Genomic DNA, 23,377 nt, shown 5'->3' with positions numbered 1-23,377 from the left:
ACATTAGCACTCCAAGGCAATTCCACTTTCAAGGTCCAAATTGAGATAGCTCCTGAGAGGATAGATTTAATAGGTCTTTTCTTAATATATTTTTTAAATCTCAAATTAATATGTAGTAGAGTTCCCCAAAGTACTAACGGGTGAAGTCTGAAGTGTATTTGGACCATGGAAGTCAGCCACAGTCTAAAATGTACAAGCAGTTGGCTAGTCTTCGTAGTTTCCAGGAGGGCAGGGACTAGGTTCTTCTTGGTCACTACTGGCAGCCCAGGGACTAGTCCAGTACACAGGCTTTCGAGTGGATGCAAAATAAAATCTCAACTCCTTCCCTGGGTCCACAAGGCCCTACAGGATTTGTCCTTGCCCACCTTTCTAATTTCACCTTCTCAGTCTCTCCACCATGACCTCTTCTAGTCTCCAAAGATTCCAAACCCTTTCTTCTTTCCAGGCCTTTCCACCCGCTGTTCCCTTTGCCTGAATATTCTTAAAAACAATAAAAAACATGTACTGGTGGGTCCTTCTCAGTCTTCAGGTCTCAGCTTTAGTGTCACTTCCTCAGAGAGGCCCTCTTTGAACACTTACTTTTACCCAAAGAGCATTTATCTACGTAAAGTAGCCCGTCCCTGTTTCTCTCTTGATTTAAGTTGTCTGTTTCTTCACAGGGCTTATAAGATTTTAAACGAGTTTAGTGATCTGTTTACTTGTTTATCATCTCTCCTGAAGCAGGAGGAAAGCTCCACGAGTTTATTCATCTTGTTCACTGCTGTATCCTGATTACTTAGCACAGTGCCTGACATATGGCAGACATTCCTTACTGAATGAATGAATAAAAGAACATTTACACTACATATGAATGTTCATGAATGAATGAATGAACATTGGAAATGGTATTAGCTTTAGGCCAGAGGACTGTCCTTATTTCCCTCACCTTCTGGGAGAAACTTTCTTACATGGTCTTGACTTTCTCAGCTGATGAGGTCAGTGACCTTTCCATCTACTTTGGAGGCTATTAGCAGTGCTGAATTAAACACTGGAGCCATGCTCTTTGGATAAAAGGGACTCAGGTATATGGCTCATTTTTAAAAAAATTTGTTTCTCATTCAAAGATGGACTATTCAGTTGAGGAATTCTTTTTTTCGTATAATCCAAACACTTTACCATTTTAATTATGGCTAACACCTCTGGTAGACAACCAACAGGATCAAAGGGAAGGAGAGAATCTCAAACCACCTCGTACAATTAAAATGTCAAAAGAAAGTTTCTAGACCTCCTCTGTCCAATATGGCAGTCATTAGCTACATGTGGCTATTGCATAGATACTGCTCACTCTTAAGTATTGCTAGGAGCAGCTTGGTATATTGAAAAGAAAAAAAAAATCACAAATCCTAACTTTTCTCATTATTAACTGTGTGACCCTGGCTAAGTAGGATCTCACTGAGCCTTAGCTCTTATCTGCAAAACAAAAATAATATTTACATTTAGTCTGCAGGGTTCATGTCCCCGGCACAGAGCAGGAGCTCAATAGAAGGTAGAGATTATTAAAAGTATGTGACCATAACATGTGAAACTGGGCAAATTCAAATAATACTTAAATAATGTCCTCCACAGCATAACAACAAAGAAAACAATAAGGTTAAGCAAATAAGGATTCCAGTTCCCCCCAACCACCTCCTCCCCCCCCCCCCCCCAAAAAAAAAAAAACAGCATTAAAAAGGGCTCTCGCCCTGACCAGACTGGCTCAGTAGATAGAGCGTCAACCTGCGGACTGAAGGGTCCCAGATTAGATTCTGGTCAAGGGCACAAAAAAAAAAAAAAAAAAAAAGGGCTCTCAATGTACCTAATGCTGCCAGCAAGGCGTGCAGAACACTGACAAAGGACGTAGCCCTCTTATCATAAAATTGGTCCAGGGTGGCCAAGACATCTTGAACCACATCTGCCACCAAAGGAAGCAGGCTAGCATCAGAGTTCCTCAGCATGACTTCCAAGACCTTTGGGGTATGGGGGTGCAGAGACAGATGACGCAGATTTAAAGAGATCCCATTCACCAAATAGTCTGAATTTTGGTTGATCAGTTGCTGTAGGGAGTCGTAGCCACAAGCATGGCAAATGTCCATCATGGCACTGGTAGCGGCCTGACTAATGAGCAGGGTTTGGTCTCCAGCCTTCTCCAGGACTGGATAGAGGGCTGACATCAAGAGCAAACGGAAGTCTGTTCCTAGTGCATATGCAAAGTGGCCGATCCCTTCCAACTGGATGCATATTTGCCAGATGTTGCTGTTCATGGAGCAGATAGTGGGACCTGGCTTTGAGAAGGCTGGAAAAGATGGAACTTGGCAGGTGTGTGCACCAGATGTGATGGCCTGGAGGCCTGACTGCTTCATAGTTAGCTCCTCTCCCATTTCTTCAGCTTCAATACAAGTGGCCAAATACCAGTTTTCTTGGCTCGTGTATTCGTCAAGGAGAGATGTCACGATCTCTCTCAGTTCCTCTGGGCTTGTTTTAATATGCTTTTCATGAAGATTTTCCACTTCCAGCCCAGCAGCTCCTGCAACCAGTTCATTAAGGATCATGGCAGCTTGCTTTCGGTAAACCACGGACTCATGGTACAGGTCCATAAAGTGATCCACAAGCAAATGGAGGTTCCCATAAAAACCAAGAAGCTGACAGACCTGCTGCAGGAGCAGGAAAATCCTCTCATCGGTAAAGAAGCGGAAGTATCTCCTCTGAGTTTGACTCCACGGCCGTGTGGCTGTCTTTGGAGAAGCACTCAGGTGATCAGAATTCCAACGCCGCTCTTCAACAATTTTGATGTCAGCCACGTCTAATTCTAGAACTTGGATAAGTGCTTTGGAAAGGCGCTGGAGGTGGGCCACAGAGTTGAGGACAAAGTTCACTTTGGGGCCCAAGAGTTTCAGATAACCGAGAAGTAAGGAGAGAGTAGAGAATTTGCCCTGATCATCTTGGGAGTTCATTAGGCGGGGAAGAGAGGTGGCAAGGGAATGAAGGTTTTCTGACAAGATGTCAGCAAAGGCTCTGCTGCCCACCACTACTTTCTGATCTGCAAAATGTCTCAGAACTTTATTGCACTGGGCTTGGACTTCAGGACTCTCATCATTTAAAAGACCCACCAAAGCCTTCAGAAGGGGTCCAGCCGATTCGACCAGTGACTGACTACACTTCCGAAGAAGGGCCTCAACAAGTTCTATCAGCTCCAGCCTCACCTTCCAGTGTGGGTGAACTGAAGCACACTCAATTATCTTCTTAATAAGGATAGTCAACTTGTCGCCAGTATTTTTTATCCAATCGGCTTCCCTGTGAACCATCAGCTTTGCTACTCTGTGCTCCACCATAGGCTTTGCTTGGACCTCTGAGGTTCTTCTGAGCTGTTCGTCAGCCATGATAAAGCCCACTGTCTTGTAAAAGATCTTTAGGGAAGATACGACAATGCTGTGCCCTTGTTTAAAGTCTCCTGTGATAACCCTGGTCAGTGCCGTTGAGATTCCAGGTAAAAAGGAAGCAAACAAGTCTCCCAGCTGCTTTTGCTCAAGCTCACCCAAGGACCTCGGATGGTCATCACAATCACACTGCAAGAGTAGAACCTGCAAACATTTTAAGGCAGCGATTTTAATTTGCTTTGACTTCTCCTGTTCTGCTAGGCCTAACAGCAAAGATACAGCAAATCCTAAACGAGGCAGAATGGAGGGCTCATAAAAGGTCAGAATGATGTCCCCATAGGCCGAGTGCATTAATGTGCTGAGGCCCTGGATCACAGCCAATTTCAACTCCTCTGACACAGCGGCGGGTTTTTGGGAGCTGGGGGAATAGAGACAAGTGGAGAGCTCTGAAAAGAGTTCCTGGAGAAGGTCCTGTTCCTTCACACATGTTGAGGAGAGGACAAAGGTGAGGCACTCCACCACGCTTTGGATCAAGCGCTCCCTTTTGGGACCTGGGGTCTTCAGGGTAAACCGCAAAGGGAAGAGGATGTACTGCTGAAGCTGCTGGAGGGCCGAGTCACCCACAGTCCGTAACTGTGCCTGCAGCTGCTCCACGTGCTCCACCGTCTGGGTCTTTGTCAGCTGAACACAGAGGGGACGTAAGATGCCAAAGGCCTCCTCGGGAGAATCAAAAACTGCCATCGTGCACTTTCTCTCACAGAGGCAGCATTCTGCAGGCTGGAGGAAGGAAGCAAATACAAAGTAAGCTTGCATTCATTCACTCAGCAGACGGGTAGGGGAGTCTACTAGTATGTGCCCATCGCTACACAGGCACTAGGGGAACAGTGGAACTGAAGAGACGGTTCCTATTTTTAGGGAGCCCCCAGCCTAGTGAGGGAAGTAGATGGGCAGTTACAACACAGTCTGTTAAGAATTAGGATAGGCCTATGCTGACAGCCCTAAGTGAATGCGGAAGACCCATGTGTCATAACCCTGGGGAAGTCAGGATGGGGTTCACAGGAAGATGCTTGAGCCAAGAGTTGAGGAAGGAATGAAAAAAAAAAAATCTGTGGGCTAGTCTAAGGAGTTTGGATTTTAACCTGTCATCATAATGGAGAACCACTGAAAGTTTGTGTGTGTGTTTAACTTGAGGCATAACATACACAGAGTACAATACTCTAGTCTTAATGTACAGCTCAGTGAATGTTTATGTATGTAGAGACCCATGTAACCACTACCCAAAACAAGATATAGACTATTTCCAGCACCCCAGAAAGCTCCCATTTCCCATTTCCCCTGCTCAGAGCTACCACTATTCTGACTTCTATCACTATGGATTAGTTTTGCCTATTCTTGTCACAGCGAGGTTTTAAGGAGGGGGTGATATGATCAACTTCATGCAGTGAAAAGATGCCCTGGCAGCCAGCAGTAATTTGGGAGAAGAATCAGAATTAGGTGAGACTGAACACAAAAGCAAAATGAAAGAGTGGCCAGAGAAAAGGAAAAACCAGGAGTGCACATGATCACAGAAGTCATGGGAGAAAGAGGCTCAAGCAGGATGGAAAGATGGACGGCAGGCAGGCAGGCAGGCAGGCAATGAAAGGAGGCAGGCTTAAGAGTGAGCGGAGGGAGCTGAGCAACTTAATATGAGAGTCTCTTTTCTCTGTGAGGAGAAATTCAAAGTCATGGGCTGACAGTGACCGAGAAGGAGGGTAAGCAGAGGGCTTGAGGAGAGAAATAAAAGTCTCAAATATTCCCTTTGGGGAAGCAGAGCATGCTGGGAAGACATAAAAGTGTGGCCTAAGGGTACTGAGGACTGAGCTGAAACTGGAGACCATAAATGCGTAGAACTGTAAAATGCTGGCATTGGACGAAAGCTTAGAGACCATCTAGTCTGGTGGTGTCTCTCTCACTCTTTATTTACTTATCTATTTTTTGGGTCTACTTGCTAGGGGGTTCTGAACAGATGATGACAATAAAGTGTCTCTGCTGCCTCTCCCCATCTCCAATCCTGTGAACTCTATTGAGCTCCAGTGACTAGGACTGACAGGCAAGTGATGCTTAGTGGCTGTGGGCAAGACCTGCTCAGCCCAGAGAGCTGGTGCTGAACTGTCCCCCTGGGTCAGGAGAGGGCTCCAAGGCAACAATCAGGCTTTAATACCCTGGAGAGAGCATGGTCCACAGAGCTCCATGGACCCCTGGGAGGAAGGGTGATGCTGGTCTCTGCGAGGCTTCTTGGGAGTATATCTTCTGGTCTCTGTGACCCACCAACAAGCCAGGGGAGGGAAGAAGCTGATATATTCCCTATCCCAGGCTAGGAAAATGCCAGATGTGGATGCCAGAAAGCTTGGCCAGGGACTACAGACATCTCATTGGCACCGGCTCACAGACTGATGACCCAGAGGCTGTTCTGTCCTTCCCTGCCTGAAACATGGGTAGTTGAAATAGTAGAAGAAAAGGAAGATAACCACTTAATGGGATCTGTCAGAAGTAGGAAAAGGAAATAATAGCACCCTGAGGTGGTGAATCTCAGATTAACTGAACCACTAAAGGAGACAGACAAAAATTTGAAAAATAATAAGACCAAAAAGGAAGTTCAATTACAAGACAAAAGATAATTCTTAGAGTTTCCAAAACATGATTTTACACACTACACACACACACACACACACACCGCAATTGATGTGGGAAATAAAAAAGATGGCTAATTGCTGAGACCCAATTAGTGGCCAGGAAGATCAAGCAGTTATCTTAAAACTCTGAGCAGAAATACGTAGAGATGAAAATTGTGAGACCTAGAAAACAGATCTGGGAGAACTAACATGTAAATAGCTGGGAATTCTGGAAGGGAACAAAGGAACAGATGGAGGAGCTAAAACAAACAAATAATAGAAACATTTCTCTGAGCTACAAAAAAAAAAAAAAAAAAGATTTATATGGAGACGGAAAAGACAGAAGGATAAACACCTAGTCACATTCTGGTAAAATTCCTGTACACTAAAAAATAAAAGAAAATAATATATGCTTCCAGGAGGAAACAACAAATAGCATGGGCTTTGAATTTCTCATTTACATCAATGGACACTAGAAGACAGTAGAACTGCAAATGAAGGATTGTGCCCCTCCCTCACCCCCATAAACAGGCAAGATATTCACCAGGGAAGGTGAAAGAACAATATGTAAGGGTTGAGAGAGGATTATCACCTGTATACCGACAGAGGAAGAGACCTAAAATGGGAAGATGAATGAAAAAGGGAATATTGCTCAAAAACTTTTTTTCTTTTGGCATAGGAAACTTTCTTCAAATAAAATGTTTAAATGGAAGCTCAGCATGTAAAACAGATAAAATCAGAGGGTCTAGTTAAAGCAGGGTGAAGGCAATGGCCTGGGCTCTGCATCGCTCCTATTCATCTCAGGAGTTTCAAGAAGATAACCTTGGGTGCCCTGAATTATGTTCTTGGATTATATGACAAAAACTGTAAAAGTGCTACTGGAGTGGGAACACACAATATGTTTAAAACTACTGCTCTTTCTCCTGTATTCTCTTTATGATTGATGGTCCTCACCTGAGCTAGAAACCTTAGGCTTTCTGCTTTCTTAATTCCACTATTCCCTTAAGTTTCATCAATTCTACCCTTTCAACATCCTTCAAATCTCTTGATGATCATCATTTATTTAATGTTGGACTACCATAGTGGTTTCCTTTCTGGCTCCCTGCCTTGCGTGCCTCTCTTTCTTGAGCCCACATTTCATGATGACATGTAAGTAATCATTCTAAACAAAAATCTGATCACCTTTCTCCATGCTTAAAATTCTTCAACTGCTCTCCGTAGCCTGCCAAAAGTAAAAACACTTATTTACCATGGCACACAGGTCCCTACCTATCTCACTGACTCCATCTCTATTGCTTCACCCATTAAATTTGAAACTGTAACCATGTAAAATTATAAAACTTGCAATTTCCCACACATTTGCCTCCTTTGTTCTAACACTGTAAGCACCGTTATTATAGTATAGCATGCTGTATTATTCTCTATATGTCTGTCTTACCTACTTTAGACTGGACAAACCTATACCTACAGCCTAGAAGGAAATCTGGCACCTGACAAGCATTCAAGAAGAACTGTACATATTCTGCACTCAAACAGGAGATATTAGGAAGTGGCAGGCCAATATTCCTGTTGACAACTAGAAAAAATGCCAGATAAATTCCAAAAATCATTTCCTAAAGCATCAAATAGTTGTGGAAGCAACATGATGGACTAATACTCTAGTTGAGGGAAATGTTCGGAGTCAGTCAATAATCAGGAGCTACTCCCCTCCACCCCCCACCCCACATGGTGCATTTGCTGATCCTGGACATGAGCTCAGGATTATGGCGTGGCTCAGTGGAGGGACAAAACTGCAGTCTTCAGGGATCTCAAAATATATGACTTCTAGGGGAAAGCTGGGGGAGAAATGACTGAGAAACGTTAAAACAAATGAAAGAGATCAACCCACAGATTCAAGAAGCTCAGCAAACCTCAAGTTGATAATACAATGAGAAAGAAATACACATAGCTACCTCACAGTCAAAATGCTGAAAACCAAAAATAAAGAGAAAACTCTTAAAAGTAATGGAGCAATAAATCAACAGACAACTTCTCAACAGAAATAATAAAATCCAAAAGACAATGGAATGACATCTTTAAAGTGCTGAAATAACTACAAACCTTGAGTTTTATATCCTATAAAACATCGTTCAAAACTGAAAAAGATGTTTTAGACAAAAATGTAGTGAATTCTTGTTATCAGGTCCACACTAAAGGAAAAGTTAAGGGAGAAAATGAGCCTAAAGAGAAATATGGATATGTAGGAGGGAATGAAGAACAATATAATAGATCGATATAAGAGAATATTTACTGTATGAAACAGTAATTATTATGTCTTTTGTAATATATCTATTTATATAAAAGCCTAAGTGACCTGCCAACCGTCTGGTAGCTATGATGTGCACTGACCACCAGGGGGAAGATGCTCAACACAGGAGCTGCCGAGTGACAGCAACTTTGCAGGGCGCCCTCTCACACTCCAGGACTCCTTGGGGGGATGTCAGACTGCCGGTTTTGGCCCAATCCCTGCAGGCCAGGCCAAGGGACCCCACTGGTGCATGAATCTGTGCACTGGGATACTAGTGTGTGTGTGTGTGTGTGTGTGTGTGTGTGTGTATACATATATCTATCTACCTATCTCCCAAATGCAAGACAATAATGCACAAAAGGGGTATGGGGAGTATATAAGAAATTAAGCCTATTAAGAATCTAGCAGTATCAGGAAGTGGTAAAATAATTTGTATTAGACTATAACGTGTCAGAAATGCATGATAAAATCTGTAGAATAAGCTCCAAAAAAAACCCCAAACCTGTAAAATATATGCCTAGCAACCTAAGAGATCAGTAAAAATGAGTTAAACAAATACTATTAATTTATCCCCACCAAAAAGGGTAAAAAAAAAAAAAACCCACCAAAAAACCAAACAGAAGCAAAACTAGTGGGTCAAACAGAAAACAAGTAGTAAGATGGTAGGCAGGAACTCTAACGAAACAGTGATATTAATTCAATTTCTCCACAGAGGCACTATTGAATTGACATTTGGGGATGGATAATTATTTGTTGGTGGAGGGTTGTCCTATCCATTGGCCTCTGTCCCTCCAGGGGTGACATCCAAAAATGTCTCCAGACACTGCCAAATGTCCTATGGAGGGCAAAAGTCACCCCTGGATGAGAATCATTGGTGTAGAGCAAGCATGTCAAACTCAAAGGCTAACACAGGCCAAATAAACAAGGTTTAAGTTTATGTGGGCCACAAAAAAAACAAAAGCTTCAATTTTCATAGAAACGTAGGTTTATTTCGATAGAGACATGCTGAATACAAAGGGCTGAAATAAATGAGTAATTGTTAACATAAAATAATAGAACATTTTAATAAAAATTAATATTTTTTCTTGAACATTAACTTAGCAGATACTGAATAACTGCACAAATTAATAAGTGTAAAGCAAATAAACCTATTTTTCTTGTTCTCCAGAAAGAGAAATATTTCCTGTTGTGCACACCAAACAAGTCAGTCCAAGACTAATGACGTGGCAATAGGCTGCTAAAATATTTGCTGCTAGTATTAGTGGAGAGAAATTAGTGATGCGCCTGCACGTAAGGGAAATGAATGCAACAGGATTATAGTAATCAGTCATTAGTGAACGATGTAGTTCATTATTAACAATTATGCATAACAGGATATTGTAAAAATTAAGCTACGAAATTTTTATTAAAACGTTTCTTACATACAGTTATATTGCCTAGGCCGCAAAAATATTCATTGTGGGCCACATGTGGCCTGTGGGCTGCGAGTTAGACATGCTTGGTGTAGAATCAACATAACTCCAATCAAAAGCCCAGCAGGATTTTTGTACAAAATAACCAGGTGATTCTCAAATTTATATGGGAATGCAAAGCATCTAAAATAGCAATGGCAATCTTGAAAAAAAAAAAAAAAGAATTAAATTGGTAAGCTGTGGTAGTGTAAGTTCTGATACCATCTGACTTCAAGATTTACTGTAAAGGTATACAATAATTAAAGACAGTATAGTGCAGCCGTGGGCAAACTACGGCCCGCGGGCCGGATCCGGCCCATTTGAAATGAATAAAACAAAACAAAACAAAACAAAAAGACTGTACCCTTTTATGTAATGATGTTTACTTTGAATTTATAGTTCACACAAACACTCCCATCCATGCTTTTGTTCCGGCCCTCTGGTCCAGTTTAAGAACCCATTGTGGCCCTCGAGTCAAAAAGTTTGCCCACCCCTGGTATAGTGTGTTATTGGCATAAAGAAAGACAAACAGATTAGTTGAACAGAAAAGGGTCCAGAAATAGCCCCCAAATATAAACTAGAGTCCATATATTCACATACCTGATGCAGATGATACTAAAATGAAGTGGGGGAAAATAATGGTCTTTTAAATTAAAGGTGCTGTGTCACTTGGCGGTCCACATGAAAAAATATATTATGTCTTGATTTCATCTCACACCAAATTTAAATGTAAAATATAAAACAATAAAGCTTTCCAAAGAAAACAGAAAAAATATCTTTGTGATCTTGGAGTAGGCAAAGATTTTTTAAACAGGATACAGAAAAGTGCTGACCCTTAAAAAAAAAAAGGATAAATTTGACTACATTAAAATTAAGAACTCGTGTTCATCAAAAGACACCAAGAGAGGGAAAAGACCCATACAGAGAGTCAAGATATTTCCTAGATTTCTGACAAAACATTCATATTTATAATATAAAATATTTTTTCTAAATATATAATATTTAAAAAATAAATCATTACGAAAAAGGGCATCCAGTGCTTTCTTCCCCTTCTCTTAAAAACCTCCCCACCACCCCCAACACACACACACACCCACACCAAAAACCAAACAAAAAAAGAAAGAAGAAAAAGACAGTCCAACATGGAAAAGGACTTGAACCAACCTATCACAAAAGAGGATATTCAAAATGGCAAATGAAACATATGAAAAGACATTCAACATCATTAGTTGGAAAACACAATTTAAAACCACAATAAAATACCATTATATACCTGCCAGAAGGGCTAAGCAAAAAAAAAAAAAAAAAAACGGGGGTGGGGGTGGGGGTGTGGGCGGATAAAAAGAAAAAGAAAATACACCCAGAACACTCATTCAGTACTGGTAGGAGGGTATCTGTTCTTCTAAAGGAACATATGTAAGCTCTATGATCTAGTAATTCCAGTTACTCACATATACCCAATAGAAATGCATGCATACATGTATCAAAAGATATGTCCTGGAATACACTACCCACAACTACCCAAATGCTAATCTATGATGGATAAATTGTGGATGTAGTAGATAAATTGTGGTATATTTTCTCAATGGAACACTATACAGATGAAGATTTACCACAACCGAAAATCTTCAAAAGAACGGATTACAGGCTCGGAAATATATAAAAGAGATTTCTGTGAGGAAGACAGTATAACAAATTGCTACTTTGACATGACTATAAAAGGCAATCATATACCTTTATGGGATGGCCATGAAATCACACTTGTGTGACAATATGTCAATTACAGAAGGTATTGTTTAGAGATTTAAAGCCTTAGGAGTCCTAGACTCTATTCCTATAAAATACAGCTCTGATTATTCAAAGTGGTACTGCAAAGTTTGATGCTGATATAACTGACAGCAACAGGGGCAGTCTGGCCCAGAAAGTGATAGTGAGATGAGGCATTCAGAATAAGCTGATTCTCCAGGAGAGCAGAGAAAACAAACCAGAGCCTGAACACACAGTTCTTAATTGCTGGTGGCCATCGAAACCTTTCCTAGTTTAGTGTTCTAGTGTGGTCGTGGAAAGTAGTCCCAGGAGAGGTGAGGGAATCATAGAGCATGAGTGAAACCATTCCCCCTGGCGGCCTTATCCCCTCCTCCCCTCTTTCTGCCTCTTCGCAGGGATTGGCTATGTAAGATCCCTGAGCCGCGGTGCTGGTGGGGAAGACAAATGGGGCAATGTGTACAGATTGCTATCTTTACAGGCACTTAGAGGATAGCATGGTAGATCACAAGATACTTATTATATCATACAATCAAGACGTTTAAAAGGGAGGGAAAAAAAGAATTTGGATAAGAGAATCTGTGTTGGGGTTGGGAGACTAAACACTCAGGGCTGTATGGGAAGACTGCTCAAGGTAAAATACCTGTCAGAAGCAAAGGCCAGAAGGAAGAAAAGTCCTAGCACCTAATAAGCCAAAGAGACAAACAGAGGTGCCATCATGGCAAATGAGCCACAACTCACCCAGGAGTGACGGCTGATCACTTGCTCTGGGCCTTTGCTCAAATGTGAATTCTGAGCAAAACCTTCTCTGATCACCCTTATTTAAAACGGCAACCTACCCTCACTCCTCCCCACTCTGACACTTCCTATCTCCTTTCCCTGCCCTTAAAATTTTCTCCATAGCACTTAATACCATCCGTCAAAACAGATGATCTACCAATTTATTTATTGTCTCTCGTCCCTCACTAGAATACAGGCTCTATGAAAGCAGTGATGTTTGACAGGTCTGTTTATTGCTTCTGGCACATAGCAGGTATTCAGTAAATGCTTGTTGAACCAATAGCCATAGTTTAAGGTCTGATTCTCTCATTGGTAGAGCTTTAATATCAGCTATGTCTGAACCAGATTCTGGGTAAAAATATTCTGCACTCTTTTTCTGTTGGATTCCATAGGTAGTTGATCTGATCCACTATGGGAAGATCTTACTAGATGCATTCTCAGAGGGGCAATAGCTCTAGATTTTGGCTATACCCAGCCCACTCCTAGGCTGTCTCCAGGACAGGGAGGGAATGAGTATAAGAAAACGAATCTGATGATCTGGGTTCTAGTCCTCACTCTTTTAGTGCCTGGCTGTGTGATTTTTATCAATTTTAGTTTCTCCATCTTAAAATAAACTTGGTGGAGAAGTTGATCTCCAAACCTTCTAGCTTTGATTAACTAGCATATGGATGGGAAGGCTGGGTTTAGATCTCAGAGACAGGAGTTCAGATATGAGAATCTCCAATATAAGTTCTTGAGTAGAAGGAAGAAAATTAATACTTGTTGAAAACACCCACCATATGCCATGCAATGCACATAAAATCTTATGTATTTTTTACACACGTAATTTTTTTGTATGTAAATTCCTCACCCACAAATTGAGTAACAGAAGACTCAGGGAGGCTAAGTGATGCCCATAAGCACACAATAAGCAGTGTCAGACCTGGAATTCAATTCAAGCCTGTGTGATGCCAAAGGCTGTGTGCACTCTTTCCACAATACCAGAAGCTCCCACTCCAACTGTTTATCAGAATCAAGGGGGAACAATGTACAGATTCCTGAGCCTTACACCAGATCTCCTGAATCAGAATCTATACTGGGGCTGAGGGTGAGGGTGGTGGCTGGCAAGTATGTTTGGGAATCTATTTTAAAAGTTCAGGTCAATCTGATGATCAACCAGGTGTGTGAAGTCTGCACTGTATACATTCTACACATACTGGGTGTCTTCAAAGAACAGAAGTGATGACAGAGGTACTTGTGCAATAATCCATCTGGCAGGAGTGCTCATTGTACACTGGAGGACTACTGCCTTGGGTTAAAATGATTGGCTTATTTGTGTGCCTCTCCAACAGGATGGTATGCTTTTTTAGTGTTGCGGCTTTACTATGGTTTTCCCAGCATCTGGTGTAATGCCTGCCAAGCAGTTCCGACTCACTGTTTGTTTAATAAATGAGTGAAAGCTAGATAAACATTAAATCTCTAGCATACCCTGAAGTTTTGTAGCTTCTTACCCATCCTTCCTTCTACCTAGAAATACTTCCTTAGCATACACTACATGCCATACACTGTGCTAAGCTCTTGAAGAGGGAACGAAGACACAAAGTTAACTGGAGGGTCTAGCCCTGCCATGGGGGAGGGGATGTACTGCAGAACATTAAGTACATGCCTGGCTGATGCGGCTCATTGGTTGAGCATAGACCTATGAATCAGGAGGTCATGGTTTGATTCCCAGCCAGGGCACAGGCCCAGGTTGTGGGCTCAATCCCCAGTGAGGGGTGTGCAGGAGGCAGCTGATTGATGATGTTTCTCTTTCATTGATGTTTCTGTCTCTCTCTCCCTTCCTTTCTCTCTAAAAATCAATAAAAACATATTTTAAAAATAACAACCATAAGTACACAAAATAGAAGGTGGAAGAGGGGAATCAAGGAGCCTTCCCATAAATCCTTCCACAAATTACTCCAGACTCACTTAGTACTTTGTTTATAGATGTTCTCTACAGAACACCTGTGAAACAGTGCCCCGTGTTAGACTAATAATATGTGCAAAGCAAAAACGGGTAAGACTGAAAGTATAGGTGATCACAAGTATAGGTGATGACTTCAACTTTCTTCTCTCAACAATGAGACAGAAAATCAGCAAGGATAACAACTCAATACTATCAACATTTACGGGATACTTCAACCCACAACAGCAGAATACATATTCTTTTCAAGTGCCCACAGAACATATATCAAGATAGATCATATTCTGGACCATAAAACATACCTCAACAAATTTAAAAGAATTAAAATCATACCAAGTATGTTCTCTAACCATGATGGAATCAAATGAGAAATCACTACCAGGGAGATAACAGGAAAATGTCCGAACACTTGGAAACAAAATAATACATGTCTAAATAATCCATGAATCAAAAAGGAAATCTTAAGGAAATAAAAACAACAACATAGAAACCAATGACAATGAAAATACAACATATCAAAATTTGTGGGGCACAACTATACCCAGGGGCAGAGGGAAATTTATAGTACTAAATACATATATTATAAAAGTGGAAAGGTCTCAAATCAATAATCTAAACGTTCACCTCAAGAACCTGGAAGAAAACAAGCAAGATAAAACCAAAGCAAGCAAAAGAAAGTGATAAAAATCGAAACAGAAATCAATGAAATTGAAAACAGAAAACAATAGATGAAAACTCAATGATATGAGGAATAGCATCGCCACAAGCAGCCCACTCCCATTCAAGGAGCAGTTGCCGCCCGAGCAGCCTCCCCAAGTCCGAGGGGCAGCAGCCACACGAGCAGATCACCCACGTCTGAGGAGCAGCAGCCCTGTGCAGTCCACAGTGGTCCGAGGAGCAGCAGACACACGCAACCTGCACCTGTCCGACGAGCAGCAGCTGGGAGAGCGGCCTGCCCCCATCCGAGGAGCAGCAGACACACGTGCAGCTCGCTCCCACCAGAAGAGAAGCAGCCACGCAAGTAGCCCATCCCCCATCTGAGGAGCAGCAGCTACGCAAGCAGACAGCCCCTGTACGAGAAGCAGCAGCCGCACGTGCAGCTTGCCCCTGTATGAGGAGTAGCAGTCACACGAACAGATAGACCGACCACATCTGAGGAGTGGCAGCCCTGCGCAGCCCACACTGGTCCAAGGAGCAGCAGCCTCACGCAGCCTGCACCTGTCCGACGAGCAACAGCTGGGTGAGCATCCCGCCCCCATCTGAGGAGCAGCAGCCACACGCGCAGCTCACTCCCGCCCAAGGAGCAGTAGCCACGCAAGCAGCCCGTCCCCCATCTGAGGAGCAGCAGCTGCATGAGCAGCCCGCACCCGTACGAGGAGCAGTAGCCCTGTAAGCAACCTGCCCCTGTCCAAAAAGCGGCAGCCTCACGAGCAGCCCGCCCCATCTGGGGAACAGCAGCAGCGTGCATCCAGCCCGATCCAAGGAGCAGCAGCCACGTGAGCAGTCTGCGCCCAACCAAGGAGCAGAAGCCATGTGAACGGCCCGCTCCTCTCCAAGGAGCAGCAGCTGCACTCAGCCCACCCCCACCTGAAGAGCAGCAGCCTCATGATCAGCCCACCCCTGTCCAAGGAACAGCAGTGGGGTGAGCAGCCTCACCTACCAGCCAGAGGAGACAACACTGCTGCAAACAGCACCCACCAGAGGAGCCGCTGCCAACTGAGGAGCAGCCACTACTGCGACCACTTGAGGGGAAACTGCAGCCCGAGGAACAACTACCATTCAAGGAGCAGCCCCTGCACAACTCGACATCTAGATCAGTTGGTGAGACTAAAAATGGGTAGACAAAAAAAAAAAACAACCCCAAAGGAAAGAAAAGGATGAATAGCCAGAAAAGCGGCTAAGTGAAACAGTGGCATGCAATATGTCAGAAAAAGAATTCAGAATACGGGTCCTAGAGTGTATAAACCGGATGAAGGAAAAAATCAACAACTTCTGCAAGAATCAAGAAGAAATGAAGAGTGATATAGCTGCAATAAAAAACACCATGGAAAGTTTCAAAAGTAGACTAGGAGAAGCGGAGGACCGGATTAGCGAATTAGAAGACAGGGAAGCAAAACACACCCAAACTGAACTGCAATTGGAGAAAAAATTAAAAGACAGGAGGAAAGCCTAAGGGAGCTATGGAACAACATGAAACGAAGCACCATACAAATGTGCCAGAACAACAGGAAGAGGAACAAGGATTAGAAAACCTATTTGAAGAAATATTGTCCGAAAACTTCCCTGCTGTGGGGAAGAAAAAAGTCACACAAGCACAGAGAGTCCCAAACAAGATGAACCCGAAAAGACCCACGCCAAGACACATCATAATTACGATGGCAAATGTTCAGGACAAAGAGAGAATCTTAAAGGCTGCAAGAGAGAGATGGAAAGTTACATACAAGGGATCTCCCATTAGATTATCAAATGATTTCTCAACAGAAACACATCAGGTCAGAAAAGAATGGATGGAAATTTACAAAGTGATGCAAAGCAAGGGACTGAATCCAAGAATACTCTATCCAGCAAGGCTATTATTCAAAATTGAAGGGGAAATAAGAAGCTTAACAGACAAAAGAAGGCTTAGGGAGTTTATCACCACCAAGTCAGCAATGCAAGAAATGCTAAAGGGACTGGTGTAAAGAGAAGAAATAAAAAGCTAAGAAAGAGCACAGGCACAAAAAATAAAAGTGGCTACAAACAAGTACTTTTCAATAATAACTTTAAACATAAATGGACTAAATGCTCCAATCAAAAGACATCGAGTGGCTGAGTGAATAAAAAAACATGACCCATACATTTGCTGTCTACAAGAGACCCACCTCAGAAGAAGGGACTCACACAGACTGAAAGTGAAGGGATGGAAAAATATCTTTCAGGCAAATGGAAATGAAAAAAAAAGCTGGGGTAGCAATACTTATATCTGACAAAACAGACCTCAAAGTGAAGGCCATAACAAGAGATAAGGAAGGCCACTTCATAGTATTAAAGGGATAGATACAACAAGAGGATATAACCCTAATAAACATATATGCACCCAATGTAGGAGCACCCAAATACATAAAAAAAACCTGGAAGATATCAAGGGAGAGATCGACAACAATACAATCATAGTAGGGGACTTTAATACACCACTGACATCACTGGATAAATCCTCTAGACAAAAAAATCAGCAAAGAAACAGCAATCCTAAATGACTCACTAGATCAGATGGACTTAATTGACATCTTCAGAACATTTCACCTCAAAGCCGCAGAATATACGTTCTTCTCAAATGCACATGGACATTTTCAAAAATAGACCACATATTGGGTCACAAGCAAAGTCCCCCCAAATTCAAGAAGATTGAAATCATACCAAGAATCTTCTCAGACCACAATGGCATAATATTAGAAATAAACTACAATAAAAACAATCCAAAACACTCAAACACTTGGAAGCTGAATAGCATGTTATTAAATATTGATTTGGTTACCAATGCGATCAAAGAAGAAATTAAAAACATCCTGGAAACTAATGACAATGAAAACACAACAATCCAAAACCTATGGGACACAATGAAAGCAGTCCTGAGAGGGAAGTTTATAGCTCTACAGGCCTACCTCAAAAGGCAAGAAAAAGTGGTAGTAAATCATCTAACTCTACAACTCAAAGAATTAGAAAGAGAGCAACAAGAAAAGCCCAGAGTGAGCAGAAGGAAGGAGATAATAAAGATCAGAGCAGAAATAAATGACATAGAGACCAAAAAGAAATAATACATAAGATCAATGAAACCAAGAGCTGGTTCTTTGAAAGGATAAACAAGATTGACAAACCTCTAGCCAGGCTCACTAAGAAGCAAAGAGAGAGGACCCAAATAAACAAAATCAGAAATGATAGAGACGAAATAACAACAGACCCCACAGAAATACAAATGATTGTTAAAAAATACTATGGACAGCTCTACTCCAACACACTAGACAACCTGGAGGAAATGGACAAATTCCTAGAAAAATACAACATTCCAACACTCAATCAGGAAGAATCTAAAAATCTCAACAGGCCAATAACTATGGAAGAAATTGAAGCAGTCATCAAAAAGCTTCCAGCAAACAAAAGCCCAGGGCCAGACGGCTTCACAGGGGAGTTTTACCAAACATTCAAGGAAGAACTAAAACCTATCCTCCTCAGACTTTTCAAAAAAATTCAAGAGGAAGGAACACTTCCAAGCTCATTCTATGAAGCCAGCATCACCCTAATACCAAAACCAGGTAAAGACAACACAATGAAAGAGAATTACAGGCCAATATTTCGCATGAACATAGATGCCAAAATCCTCAACAAAATCTTAGCAAATCAGATCCAGCAGCACATCAGAAAGATCATACACCATGACCAAGTAGGATTTATCCCAGGGATGCAAGGATGGTACAGTATCTGCAAATCAATAAAGTGATACATCACATAAACAAGTTGAGAGAAAAAACCCACATAGTCATATCAATTGATGCAGAAAAAGCATTTGACAAAATCCAACACCCATTTTTGATAAAAACTCTCAGCAAGGTGGGAATAGAAGGATCATACCTCAACATAATAAAAGCCATATATGACAAACCCACAGCCAACATCATACTCGATGGGCAAAAACTAAAACCATTTCCCTTAAGAACAGGAACAAGACAGGGATGTCCACTCTCACACTCCTGTTCAACATAGTACTGGAAGTATTAGCCATTGCAATTAGACAAGAAGAAGAAATAAAAGGCATCCAAATTGGAAAAGAAGAAGTGAAACTGTCCTTATTTGCAGATGACATGATATTGTACATAAAAAACCCTAAAGACTCCATCAAAAAACTATTAGACTTGATAAATGAATTTGGCAATGTAGCAGGATACAAAATTAACACCAAGAAATCTATGGCATTTCTATACACCAATAGTGAACTTACAGAAAAAGAGACTTAAAAAGCAATCCCATTTACCATCACACCAAAAAAAATTAAGATATCTAGGAATAAACTTAACTAAAGAGGCAAAAGACCTCTACTCAGAAAACTACAGGACGTTGAAAAAAGAGATAGAGGAAGACATAAACAGATGGAAGAACACACCATGTTCATGGATTGGTAGAATCAACATCATTAAAATGTCCATACTATCCAAAGCAATCTATAAATTCAACTCACTTCCCATTAAAATACCAACGGCATATTTCACAGACCTAGAACGAACGCTCCAAAAATTCATCTGGAATAAAAAAAGACCCCGAATAGCTGCAGCGATCTTGAGAAAGAAGAACAAAGTAGATGGGATCTCAATACCAGATATCAAGCTGTATTACAAAGCCACTGTTCTCAAAACTGCCTGGTACTGGCACAAGAACAGACATATAGATCAATGGAATAGAATAGAGAACTCAGAAATCGACCCGAACCAATATGCTCAATTAATATTTGACAAGGGAGGCAAGAACATACAATGGAGTCAAGACAGTCTCTTCAATAAATGGTGTTGGGAAAATTGGACAGATACATGCAAAAAAATTAAACTAGACCACCAACTTACACCATACACAAAAATAAACTCAAAATGGATAAAGGACTTAAATGTAAGATGGGAAATCACAAAAATACTAGAAGAATCCAAAGGCAACAAAATCTCAGACATATGCCGAAGCAATTTCTTCACTGATACTGCTCCCAGGGCAATGAAAACTAAAGAGAAAATAAACAAGTGGGACTACATCAAAATAAAAAACTTCTGCACAGCAAAAGAAACCATTAACAAAACAACAAGAAAGCCCACTGCATGGGAGAACATATTTGCCAATGTTATCACCGATAAGGGTTTAATCTCCAACATTTATAGGGAACTCATACAACTTAACAAAAGGAAGATAAACAATTCAATCAAAAAATGGGCAAAGGACCTAAATAGACACTTTTCAAAAGAGGACATTCAGAAAGCCAAGAGACATATGAAAACATGCTCAAAGTCACTAATCATCCGAGAAATGCAAATCAAAACAACAATGAGGTACCATCTCACACCTGTCAGAATGGCTATCATCAACAAATCAACAAACGACAAGTGCTGGAGAGGATGCGGAGAAAAGGGAACACTCGTGCACTGCTGGTGGGAATGCAGACTGGTGCAGCCACTATGGAAGACAGTATGGAGTCGCCTCAAAAAGTTAAAAATGGAACTCCCATTTGACCCAGTGACCCCACTTCTAGGAATATATCCCAAGAAACCAGAAACACCAATCAGAAAGGATATATGCACCCCTATGTTCATAGCAGCACAATTTACCATAACGAAGATCTGGAAACAGCCTAAGTGCCCATCAGCAGATGAATGGATTAGAAAACTGTGGTACATCTACACAATGGAATACTATGCTGCTGTGAAAAAGAAGGGGTTCTTACCATTTGCAACAGCATGGATGGAACTGGAGAGCATTATGCTAAGTGAAATAAGCCAGTCAATGAAAGAAAAATACCACATGATCTCACTCATTTATGGATAATAAAGACCATTATAAACTGATGAACAAAAATAGATACAGGGGTAGAGCAGCATCGAACAGACTGTCAAACTACAGCGGGAAGGCTGGGGAGGGTTGGGGGACAGGAGGAGGGGGTAAGAGATCAACCGAAGGACTTATATGCATACATATAAGCATATCTAATGGACATAAGACACTGGGGGATAGGGGAGGCCGGGGAATGTCAAGAAGGGGAAAAAAAGGAGACATATATAATACTCTGTGTAATACTTTAAGCAATAAAACAAAATTTAAAATAAATAAATAATGAAAGTAAAAAACCAAAAAAAACTCAATGAAACAAATAACTGGTTCTTTGAAAAGATCAATTAAATTGACAAACTTCTGGAAAGATGTGTGAGAGAGACTAGCATTATCAATAATAAAATGAGACAGCACTACAAACCTTGTAGACATCAAAGAATAACACAAGACTACCACAAATAACTTTACACTCAAAATTTAATTTGTTATTTACAAACTAAAAAAAAAGAAGAGAGGAAAAAAAAGAAAAAGAAATCTCCAGATTTAGATGGTTTCACTGGGAACTTCTACCAATCATTTAAAGAATTAACAGTAATGTTAATGTAAAAAAATTCATATGTAATACTTTAAGCAAACAAATAAAAAAATTCAAACCTGTAAAGAATTTGTTTAAATATATATATACATATATATATATTTATTGATTTCAGAGAGGAAGAGGGAGAGAGAGATAGAAACATCAATGATGAGAGAGAATCATTGATCGGTTGCCTCCTGCATGCCCCCTACTGGGGATCAAGGCTGCAACCCAGGCACGTGCCCTTGCCTGTAATCGAACCCAGGACCTTTAAGTCCGCAGGCCGATGCTCTATCCACTGAGCCAAACTGGCTAGGGTGTGTAAAGAATTTTTTGAGTTTATTTGAGCCAAACTGTCAACAATTGCCCGGGAGCAGTATCTTAAGGGAGTGTGGTGGGTTTTCCTCTATTTTTATACATTGCAATCAAAGGAGGGACATAGGTGGGTTACATGAAATCCATTGGTGCTAGATTAGAGAGGTAGGAGAAAGCAAAGCTCGGGGGAGAGGGGAACCTCTGGGATTGGATAACAAGTAAAATGAAAGACACATGCTTAGGTGGGTGCAGGAGAGTGAACAGTCAACAATTAACATGATAACAATAACAATGGAGGAATTTGTGCTATCTGTCCTGGCGCCCAGGCACATTAGGTTGTGTCCCAAGGGGTCCGGAAAAAGAGAAGTTACAACTTACCCAGGCATTTCAAAGATATGTTATTATAGATGCAACAAACAAACAAACAAACAAAACCCCAGATAGGCTCAGTTAAGGTAAAGGTTGACCTTGTCAGTGAAGATACCAGCCTAGGATGTAACTACCCATCATAACTGCTTATAGTTAAAGTTTAATTTCAGACCATCCTTTGTGGTTACTTTAGGTCTTTGAGTTTGCAAGACTGCCATGCAGGCCTTTCCTGAGCTTGTCAGGTTAGCATGTGGCCCCTTTTGTCCACACTAACATCCAGTCAAGATGGAGGTGCAGGTAAACGTAGTACTCAAATCCTCCCACAACCACATCAAGATTATAACTAAACTACAGAACAATCACCATCCAGAACCGCCTGAAATCTTGCTGATTCCCTACAACCAGGGAATTCAAGAAGCCACACTGAAACTGGTAGGAGGAGCAGAGATGCAAAACATGCTGGTCCCACACCCAATGTGGCAGATAAAAATCGGGAGGAATATCTTGCTTCAGAGGTTAGCCCTGAGGAGCAAGAGGTCCCAGCTCCATACCAGGCCTCCAGCCAGGGTTGCAGTGACAGGAAGAGAAGTCCCCATAACTTTTGGCTATAAAAACCAGATTGTGGCTGAGTGACACAAAGGCTGCTGGAATTCCTTTTTTTTTTTTTTTTTTGTTAATCCTCACCCAAGGCTATTTTTTCACTGATTTTTAGAGAGAGTGGAAGAGAGGGAAAGACAGAAACATCAATGTGAGAGAAACACAATGATTGGTTGCCTCCTGCACGACCAGGGTCTGGGCCGAGGAGGAGCCTGCAACCAAGGTAAGTGCCCTTGACCAGGAACCGAACCTGGGACCCTTTGGTTTGCAGGCTGACACTCTATTCACTGAGCCAAACCGGCTAGGGTCCAGGCATTTCCTCTTTAAGAGTCCAAGCATTGACTTACTCCAAAACTTACTCGGACTCCCTCCCTTTGAGCTCCAGTGCTGGGGCAGCAGCTTGAAAGGAACCAGGGACATATGGGGATAACAGAATTGTCTGGAATGAGCATGAGAGCTGGGGGAGAGAAGGGAGGTGGGCAGCTTCCTCCCAGACAGCAGTGTTGGCAGAAGCCATTGTTCCTTCCTGAGACCACCTTGCCCCACACACACTACGGGAGGTTGGGGAGGTGGTGGTGGTGATGGGGTGCACCATATCTGAGTCTAAATCAACAAATTCTGTTACCTCCTCTCAAATAGCCCCAGAATCGAACCCTTTTTACTACCTCCACCCTAGTCTGAGTCATCCTTTCACCTG

General features: G+C 41.6%; 1 protein-coding gene across 5 annotated transcripts in view; it reads right to left on the bottom strand.

Annotated features, from left to right (window-relative positions):
- The window catches only part of TTI1 (TELO2 interacting protein 1), a 48,809-nt gene that overhangs the window by 22,922 nt on the left and 2,510 nt on the right, over positions 1–23,377 (bottom strand). For all 5 annotated transcript variants that reach the window (XR_004969762.1, XM_036320932.1, XM_036320933.1 and 2 more), the window contains exon 2: positions 1,835–4,169. Coding sequence is in view for 4 of the 5 variants with exons in the window: in XM_036320932.1 (XP_036176825.1) it covers positions 1,835–4,133 (2,299 nt within the window). In the remaining variant the exon portion in view is untranslated. The remainder of the gene's footprint in view (positions 1–1,834; positions 4,170–23,377) is intronic.

Source organism: Myotis myotis, unplaced genomic scaffold (genome assembly GCF_014108235.1).
Source record: "Myotis myotis isolate mMyoMyo1 unplaced genomic scaffold, mMyoMyo1.p scaffold_m19_p_9, whole genome shotgun sequence".
Taxonomy (NCBI): domain Eukaryota; kingdom Metazoa; phylum Chordata; class Mammalia; order Chiroptera; family Vespertilionidae; genus Myotis; species Myotis myotis.
Note: the sequence above shows the minus strand (reverse complement) of the source record. Positions and strands in the feature narration are given on the sequence as shown.